This window comes from Macaca fascicularis, chromosome 19 (assembly GCF_037993035.2).
Source record: "Macaca fascicularis isolate 582-1 chromosome 19, T2T-MFA8v1.1".
Lineage (NCBI taxonomy): Eukaryota > Metazoa > Chordata > Mammalia > Primates > Cercopithecidae > Macaca > Macaca fascicularis.
Window position 1 is genome coordinate 15,257,310 of NC_088393.1, and position 10,137 is coordinate 15,267,446.

Here is a 10,137-nt window from a genome sequence, read left to right on the forward strand (position 1 = left end):
CTCCAAGATACAAGCCCTGGGTCTGGGTGGTGGAGGTGTGGAGATCCACTTGTCCTGCGGCCACCTAAGACCATGCTTCTGTCTGTAAGTTTCCCTGGGAAATTACCCTAACCAACAAACTGGCTTGTCTGTGTTGTCCTTTGGCCTCTCAGATCCTTCTGCACTTGGGAACTGCTTTGAATATATAGTCCTTTCATGGAACAACACATATGTCTTTGAAGGAAAGAACTATGACCTTCAATCACAAGTGTCTATTCCCAGAGGCAACACTGGGTAGAAGTTCGAGCTCTTGTGTGAGTCATCCTTTGATCATGAGAGTTGAAGAGTGTTTAGAGTATAAAAGAGAGAAAACAACCAAAGATAAAGTAAATACATGTATTGTTCACTTATCAACACTTTGATGCTTATGACATTTTTAAGGAAGAGATGTTAGTTAGGACAATGGAAGGAGTCATATTTGTAGGTAGCACTGGAAACCATTAGGCAGAAGTAGCAGAGTGATGCAAGGACATTGTACAGAACATGGCACTCAATCCTTCACTGAGATGAACAAATCTAGTGACATGTGGACACCAGGCTCCTCTACTTCAATGATTAGATGTGCATCATCAAAACCAAATATTCAATAGTTATTTAATGTATGATTGAAAATTGTATTCCATCATATTTAAGATCATCTCTGACTCTAAGAAGAATAGTGTAAATTCTATAAAGTAGTTGAGGAATGAAGTTTAAACTCCAGGAAATAAATGGAAGAGGCAAGTCCTCCTTCCACAATCTTATTAACAAATCACCATTTCTGGCTCTGGGGCTTAGAGCTCTGAAGTCACAGGCCCTTCTTGAAAAATAACCTTTCTATTGCTTCCCTCTGAAGAATCTTTTCATAGCCCCCTTTATGTCTTTATTCTTCAGACTGTAGATAAAGGGGTTCAGCATGGGGGTGATCACAGTGTACATCACTGAGGCTGTTGCACTTGTGTGTGAGTTGTGGGCTGCAGCAGAACTAAGGTACACCCCTAAGCATGTACCATAAAATAAGGAGACAACTGAGAGGTGAGATGCACAGGTGGAAAATGCCTTGTATTTCCCCCGAGCTGATGAGATTGCACATATGGAGGAAACGATCTTAGAGTAAGAGTAAAGGATCCCAGTGAGGGGACCACCGCCCAGCAGTGCTACTGCAAAATACATCACCATGTCATTAACAAAGGTGTCAGAACAGGCAAGGTGGATGACCTGATTAATTTCACAGAAAAAATGGGGGATTTCCATGTGTGTACAAAAGGGCAGTGACAACACCATTAAGCTTTGTAACAGGGAATTAAGGACACCCATGATCCAGGACGCCAGAACCAGTAGTCCACAGAGCCTTGGGTTCATGATGACCATGTAGTGCAGAGGGTGACAGATGGCCACATACCGGTCATAGGCCATCACAGTCAGGAGGAAGTTATCCAGCCCTACAAAGAGTAAGAAAAAGTACATCTGGATGATGCAGCCTGCATAGGTGATGACTTTGCTGTGTGTCTGGATGTTCACCAGCATCTTCGGGACAGTGGTAGAGACAAAACACATGTCTACTAAGGACAGGTTGGAGAGGAAGAAGTACATGGGGGTGTGGAGGTGGGAGTCTGAGATTGTGGCCAGGATGATGAGCAGGTTCCCGAGGATGGTGACCAGGTACATGGAGAGGAACAGCCCAGAGAGGAAGGGCTGCAATTCTGGTTCCTCTGAAATTCCCAGGAGAAGAAATTCTAAAATTATTGTATTATTCCACAATTTCATTTTGTTGATGTGACTACCAGAGAGAGAAAGAGAGAGAGAGAGAGAGAACATGAAACAGACATGCATTCCAAAACTATCAGAAATGTTATCATTTATATTCCACAGTCAAGAAGTTAATATCTTTTTATTAAAAAATTATTTTTAAGTTAGCAGATAAAATTATATGTATTTATCACATATAACATGATGTGTTTTTAAAAATTTTATTTCGTTTCAGGATTACATGTGCAGGTTTGTTACACAGGTAAATTGCGTGTCATGGGGATTTAGTGTACAGGTTATTTCAATACCTAGTAATAAGCATAGTACTTGATAGATTTTTGATCCTTGCTCTCCTCCCATCTTCCACCCTCAAGTAGGTTCCAGTATCTATTGTCTCTTTTTTTCTTTGAGATGCAGTCTTGTGCTGTTACCCAAGCTGGAGTGCAGTGGTGTGATCTTGGCTCACTGCAATCTCTGCCTCCTGGTTCAAGCGATTCTTGTGCCTCAGCCTCCTGAGTAACTGGGATTACAGGTGGGTACCACCACGCCAATCTAATTTTTGCATTTTTAGTAGAGACGGGGTTTTGCCATGTTGGCCAGGCTGGTCTTGAACTCCTGACCTCAAGTGATCTGCCCGCCTCAGCCTCCCAAAGTGCTAGGATTACAGGCGCGAGCCATTGCGCCTGGCCTATTCTCTTCTTTGTGTTCCTGTGTACTCAATGTTTAACTCTCATTTAGAAGTGAGAAATATGATTTCTTGTTCCTGCTTTAGTTTGCTTAGAATAATGGCTTTTAGCTGCATCCATGTTGCTACAAAGGACATTATCTTGTTCTTTATTATGGCTTCATAGTATTCCATGGTATATATGTACCATATTTTCTTTATCCAGTCTACTGTTTTTTTTTTTTTGTTTTTTTTTTTGAGATGGAGTCTCACTCTGTCGCCCAGGCTGGAGCGCAGTGTCCAGATCTCAGCTCACTGCAAGCTCCGCCTCCCGGGTTTATGCTATTCTCCTGCCTCAGCCTCCCAAGTAGCTGGGACTACAGGCGCCCGCCACCAGGCCTGGCTAATTTTTTGTATTTTTTTTAGTAGAGACAGGGTTTCACCATGTTAGCCAGGATGGTCTTGATCTCCTGACCTCGTGATCCACCCACCTTGGCCTCCCAAAGTGCTGGGATTACAGGCTTGAGCCACTGAGCCCGGCCTCCAGTCTACTGTTGATGGGCATCTGGGTTGATTCTATGTCTCTGTAATTGTGAACAGTGCTGTGATGAATGTAAGTGTGGGTGTGTCTTTATGGCAGAATAATTTATATTTCTTTGGGTATATACCCAGTAATGGGATTGGTAGGTCAAATGGTTGTTGTGTTTTAAGTTCTTTGAGAAATTGCCAAGAGTCTCATATCAGAATCTATAACGAACTTAAACGATTAACAAGCAGAAAACAAACAACCCCATTAAAAAGTGGGCAAAGGACACGAGCAGACACTTCAGGAAAACACATACATGCGGCCAAGAAGCATATTAAAAAATGCTCAACATCCCTAATCATGATAGAAATGCGAATTAAAACCACAGTGAGATACCATCTTACACCAGTCAGAATGGCTGTAATTGAAAAGTCAAAAAAATAACACACACTGCTGACGTTGTGGAGAAAAGGTGGGAATGTGATTAGTTCAACCCCTGTGGAAACCCGTTTGGCGATTTCTCAAAGAACTTAAAACATGATGTGTTGAACTATAAATACATTGTGGAACGGCGAAATCTAGCTAATTAACATCTACATGACCTCAAATTGTCATCTTAATTATGGGCTTAATTGTCCTTAATTGACCTTAATTGTCATCTTAATTATGGGCTTATGCCCGTAATTGTTATTACGGGCATAAGCCACCTTGACTGGCCAAGTTCTGGTCTTTTAATTACGAGTTGCCTTTTGGAATATATTGGTCCCAGGTTCTTTTCTTCTGAAAATTCCTCTCACCCTAGAGGTGCGTGCAGACACACACACACACACACACACTGCATACACATGTGCATCACATCGTGGTCTCCTGGGGCTGTGTTACTCCTATGCTCTTCTCACCCCTAGTCTCACTATTAGAAAGGAATGGAGACCAGGCACTGTGGCTCAAGCCTGTAATCCCAGCACTTTGGGAGGCCGAGGCAGGCAGATCACCTGAGGTCAGGAGTTTGAGACCAGCCTGACCAACATGGTGAAACCCTGTCTCTACTAAAAATACAAAATTTAGCTGAGCATGGTGGCACGCACCTGTAATCCTAGCTACTCGGGAGGCTGAGGCAGGAGAATTGCTTGAACCCAGGAGGTGGAGGTTGCAGTGAGCCAGAATTGCGCCACTGATCATGCCACTGCATTCCAGCCTGGGCAACAGAACAAGACTCAAGACTCCATTTCAAAAAAAAAAACACCAAGTGAAAATGGTGGTGATATATTACATATTAATTTTGCTTCAACTAAGCAACAGTTTAAGGCAATAAATCTCTGGCCTGGGGACAGAGCAAGACTCCATCTGTCTCTCTATGTGTATACACACACACACACATACACATACACATATATGTATAGTGTGATTTCAAACAATTGCACTAAACATAATGGAAAGGAATGTCAAAAATTCATTTAAACAAGATACAAAATATCAATTACTTAGTAACATCAAAATAGATTAATTATTGAATTGGCAAAGACCTAGATATAAAATTATACAATATATAATATATCTAGAATGTTCTGGTGCATAGTAGATCCTCTCCATTTATTAAATGTTTCAGGGAACAAATCTCAGTCCATGTAGACATTGAATACGTGACAAAGTTTTATTTCAATTAGGTTGAAAATGTTTGGATTGTTGGGTAAAACCTGGCATAAATAGCTGTATACCTGGAAGAAAATGATATTTGTCTCCTCGCTCATAGCATGTAAAGAATTAGAGGGTTTAAAGATGTCAGTGTAAAAGCAAACAATCTATTTTTGGCGACTATCTAGAAAACTACATATAAGGCCAGGCGTGGTGGCTCACGCCTGTAATCCCAGCACTTTGGGAGGCCGAGGTGGGTGAATCATGAGGTCAGGAGATGGAGACCATCCTGGCCAGCATGGTGAAACCCCGTCTCTACTAAAAACACAAAAATTAGTTGGGCATGGTGGCGCGTGCCTGTAATCCCAGCTACTCGGGAGGCTGAGGCACGAGAATCGCTTGAACCTGGGAGGCAGATGTTGCAGAGAGCCGAGATCGTGCCACTTCATTCCAGCCTGGTGACAGAGCAAGACCCTGTCTCAAAAAAAAAAAAAAGATGGAAAACTACACATAAAAGGCATGTGTGGGCAAACCCTCTTAACTAAGGCAGGAAACAGAAGTAAGAGAGACATGTTTATCTAGATAAGATTTAAAACCTTTAATGGTTGAAAATATTCTCCTAAAAGTAAACAGAGAAACAATATTCTGTAAAAATTAATGGAAATGCTGATAATTGTAGAAAAATGGACATATAATAATCAACAAGTGAGGGCTGGACATGGTGGCTCACGCCTGCAATCCCAGCACTTTGGGAGGACGATGTGGGCAGATTCACTTGAGGTCAGGAGTTCAAAACCAGCCTGGCCAACATGGTGAAACTCCATCTCTACTAAAAATAAAAATAAAAAAATTGCCGAGAGCAGTGGTATGTGCCTGTAATCCCAGCTACGTGGAGGCTGAGGCAGGAGAACTGCTTGAACCTGGGAGGCAGAGGTTGCAGTGAGCCAAGATCATGCCACTGCACTCCAGCCTGGGCAACAGAACAAGACTCAAGACTCCGTTTCAAAAAAAAAAAAAAGAGTGAAAATGGTGATGATATATTATATATGAATTTTGCTTAAACCAAACAATAGTTTAAGGCAATAAGAAATCTCTGTCACACCTATCAGCCTGGGAAAAAACTTAAGGAGCCACCACATTGAGTAGGGTTGGAACTTATAAATAGGGAGAAAAGGGAAACTCTCCAATTTTGCTGGCATAAATGTGAAGTGATACACCTGGATACAGCTATAAATACTAAAAATACTCAGATATTCATTCACTTGGTTTCTCAATCTCAGCACTACTTAAATTCTCAGCCAGATTATTTATTGTGGTGGGGTCTGTCCCTGTTGTCTACTGACCTTTCACAGGGTGAAAGCCAGATATGTCATTGCTCAGTGTCCCCAGGGGGACAAAATCATGCTGCCCACTCAAGTAAGAATGACAATTTTAACATAAAAATTCCAAAATGTGGGAGGCCGAGGTGAGCGGATCATGATGTCAGGAGGAGTTTGAGACCAACCTGGCCAACGTGGTGAAATCCCGTCTCTACTAAAAATACCAAAATTAGCCCGGCATGCTGGCATGGGCCTGTAATCCCAGCTACTTCGGGAGGCTGAGGCAGGAGAATCACTTGAACCCAGGAGGCGGAGGTTGCAGTGAGCCGAGATTGCGCCATTGCACTCCAGCCTGGGCGACAAGAGCAAGACTCCGTCTTAAATAAAAAAAAAATTCCGCCGGGCGCGGTGGCTCACGCCTGTAATCCCAGCACTTTGGGAGGCCGAGGCGGGCGGATCACAAGGTCAGGAGATCGAGACCACGGTGAAACCCCGTCTCTACTAAAACATACAAAAAATTAGCCAGGTGCTGTGGCGGGCACCTGTAATCCCAGCTAGTCCAGACGCTGAGGCAGGAGAATGGCGTGAACCCGGGAGACAGAGCTTGCAGTGAGCCGAGATCGCGCCACTGCACTCCAGCCTGGGGGAAAGAGCAAGACTCCGTCTCAAAAAAAAAAAAAAAAAAAAAAAAAAAAAATTCCAAAATGTTTTTATAGCATTTATAGGATACGAAAGGAAAGGAGAAGACAAGCTAAAAACAACTGCACTAAAATATAGCATATTTGTGATATGCATAGGATTCTGTCTATGCATTTGTATAAATGCTGTATAAATACAAAAGTGTGCACAATATAGAAAGAGAAGTTTTAAAGGAAACGAACTTATACAACAAGGAATGGCAGTTAACATGCAATTAGGTTAAGCACAGAGGTTTCAAAACAACTGTATAAAGCAACATAGAATGAAAATCTGAAAAAAATTTAATATAATCATATAAAATATTAATAATTTAATAACACCAAAATGGGTTACAAATTGTAAGATTAAACTGCCAGTCATGGAAACTAAAGAATATGACAGGAAGCCTTTTAAAATTATCTGGGCATGGTGGTTGGCACCTGTAATCCCAGCTACTTGGGAGGCTGAGGCAGGAGAGTTACTTGAACCCGGGAGGTGAAGGTTGCAGTGAGTTGAGATCGCGCCACTGCACTCCAGCCTGGGTGACAGAGTGAGACTCCATCTCAAAAGAAAAAAAAAATGAAAAGGAAGCAGTATCTAAGGTTATAATTTGATCTTATGTAAAGATGTAAGGAGCCGGGCGCGGTGGCTCATACCTGTAATCTTAGCACTTTGGGAGGCCGAGGTGAGTGGATCATGAGGTCAGGAGATCGAGACCATCCTGGCTAACATGGTGAAACCCCATCTCTACTAAAAATACAAAAAAATTAGCTGGGTGTGGTGGCGGGTGCCTGTAGTCCCAGCTACTCGGGAGGCTGAGGCAGGAGAATGGCGTGAACCCGGGAGGCGGAGCTTGCAGTGAGCCGAGATTGCACCACTGCACTCCAGCCTGGGTGACAGAGCAGGACTCCATCTCAAAAAAACAAAACAAAACAAAACAAAACAAAAAAAGATGTAAGGATTCAAACATGTTTATGACAGATAAATGTGATCTTTAAATATAAGGATTCAAATCTGTTTATAAGAAATAAAGGTGATGCAACTTTTAGATATAGATTGCATACAAAAAGCCAAAAGGCACGATAAGGAATGACAGAGATGTGAAAATAAGTTGGGAATTTATGTATAAGAGGTGATTTATTTAGCCAAAAGATGCAGAAGAACTTTCTACATTTATAAGGCAGTTAGGGGGATGCAATGTGACCAATGGATGGATTTGGGTATATAAGCTTTTTAAACTTGCACCCAGTCCTCTCAAGTACATTGAAACTTATATAAAAGAACATAAAAGAGCTAAAAAAGTACATATAAGAACATTCTTTATGTAATAACTCACGTAAAAGAACTAAATGACAAATGCCAAAATTGGCAAAAACTCCAATGCTTATATGTTAAAGAAAGCAGTAAAAAACATGAATGAAATCACTTTGAATGCATCATACAAAAGCCAAGAATTTCCATAGACAATTTCCAATAGAGTGATAAATGTCTAACAAACACAGATATAGTCAGTCTTACTAGTAAGGAAAAATTGCAAAGTAAAGGCCATTAATATACCAGCTTTCAACTATTAAATAAATTTTTAATTCATTTGAATACCTAGCATAAGAAAAGAGGCTGAAAACTGTATGTTTCATAAACTGCTGTTGCCAGGTAGTAGTTGGAAAATATTTATTGGTCTGGATCTTTCTCATCAATATGGAAACAAACTTAAATATATCCTTCTTAAAAATGAAAAATTGGCGGGGCCAGGTGGCTCATGCCTGTAATCCCAGCACTTTGGGAGGCCGAGGTGAGTGGATCACGAGGTCAAGAGATTGAGACCTGCCTGGCCAACATGGCGAAACCCTGTCTCTACTAAAAATACAAAATTTAGCTGGGCGTGGTGGCATGCACCTGTAATCCCAGCTACTTGGAAGGTTGAGGCAGGAGAATTGCTTGAATCTGGGAGACAGAGGTTGCAGTGAGCCGAGATTTCGCCACTGCACTCCAGCCTGGGCGACAGAGCGAGACTCTGTGTTAAAAAAAGAAAAAAGAAAAAATGCCCTCACTTCCATTCATATCCCCCATAGCTAATACCCTACTTCTCTTTCCCACTTAATTGCAGTGATTCTTGGGCAGATGTTCTGCTTTCACTGGAACTACTTTAGACCCCACATTTTCTCTTCTAATTGGGCTTTTATTATCCTTACTTGATTGTCATCTATCACTCTCCATTGCTGAGTTCAACATGCACTTCCCTTCTTAGCATCGTAAATAAAGATACAAATCAATTCGTTCACCAAGCAAATACCCACAGCAGCCTCTTTACTCTGGTGTCGCCAGGAATGGCTCTTTCAAGATCTCGGGTCTATGCTCACAGCTTGCAATCTCCCTGATCCTTTCCTACAGTGCCTGTTGGACTCACCTTGTTGGGTTTTCTGAAATGAAGGTCTCAATCTAGAAGTGCAAATTCCTCCCTGGATGGTTGATGGTGGAGACTGAGGCTATGTCCCAAGACAAGACAGTAGGAGAAAGGAAAGAATCAGTACCCCTGAGCCAGCAGATGTAGACTCTGAAAGAAACAAGGATGTCCTATCCAGCCCAAGGTCGCATATGCTGAGGGACACCTGCGGAGGAGAAATTTACAGCTTCGTATGCCTGCTCATTGGAGACATTTCTTCTTGTTATTCAACCCCTGATCACATCAAGTCCCTGTGGGACATTGCTCTTCATGGAATGAATTTTTTTTCTTGCATACTCAGTTCCCAAGACACCAGATTAAACATCAGGTGAATCGAGTCTTTATTATTCCTTCTCCATGGATTTGTCTGCCTTCCAAAGGTCTAACCTCCTCTCCCTTCATTCCAACCCTGATGGAAAGTTTCCTCCGAAGTTTAAACTGAGGAATGTTTCTTGACTAAGCCCCTTGAGTCTCCAAAGCATTGACTTGTGATAGGAACACAGGTTAAGAGCTGTCACTTAATCCTTCATTTATAAAACATTTGATAATTGTCAGAGATATATTTACATCTTTTCATGCAAGTTACACTTAGATTATCACCTTATAAGGGTGATCTCATTAATTTTTTAAAAAAGTATTTATTTCAAGTCTTTGCTATTGCGAATTTTTTTTTGTTTTTAATTTTTTTTTATTATACTTTAAGTTCTAGGACACATGTGCACAACGTGCAGGTTTGTTACATATGTATACATGTGTCATGCTGGTGTGCTGCGTCCATTAACTCGTCATTTACATTAGGTATATCTCCTAATGCTATCCCTCCCCCCTCCCCCCACCCCCCAACAGGCCCCGGTGTGTGATGTTCCCCTTCCTGTGTCCAAGTGATCTCATTGTTCAATTCCTACCTATGAGTGATGTTTGGTTTTCTGTTCTTGCGATAGTTTGCTGAGAATGATGGTTTCTAACTGCATCCATGTCCCTTCAAAGGACACGAACTCATCCTTTTTTATGGCTGCATAGTATTCCATGGTGTATATGTGCCACATTTTCTTAATCCAGTCTGTCACTGATGGGCATTTGGGTTGATTCCAAGTCTTTGCTATTGTGA

The 10,137-nt window shown here is 41.6% G+C and overlaps 1 protein-coding gene across 1 annotated transcript; it reads right to left on the bottom strand.

Moving 5' to 3' along the window:
* Positions 1-372: 372 nt before the first annotated feature.
* On the bottom strand, positions 373-9,416 carry LOC102129596 (olfactory receptor 7A10). Its single transcript, XM_045380298.2, has 2 exons — positions 8,994-9,416; positions 373-1,798 (listed from the first exon to the last, which is right to left on the bottom strand). Exon 2 carries the CDS (start codon positions 1,783-1,785, stop codon positions 856-858), a length of 930 nt encoding a protein of 309 aa, XP_045236233.2. The 5' UTR covers positions 1,786-1,798; positions 8,994-9,416; the 3' UTR covers positions 373-855.
* Positions 9,417-10,137: the final 721 nt, after the last annotated feature.

What these genes read in the sequence shown, in the direction of transcription:
- LOC102129596 (XM_045380298.2), bottom strand. Translation starts at nt 1,785, where the DNA reads ATGAAATTGTGGAATAATACAATAATTTTAGAATTTCTTCTCCTGGGA.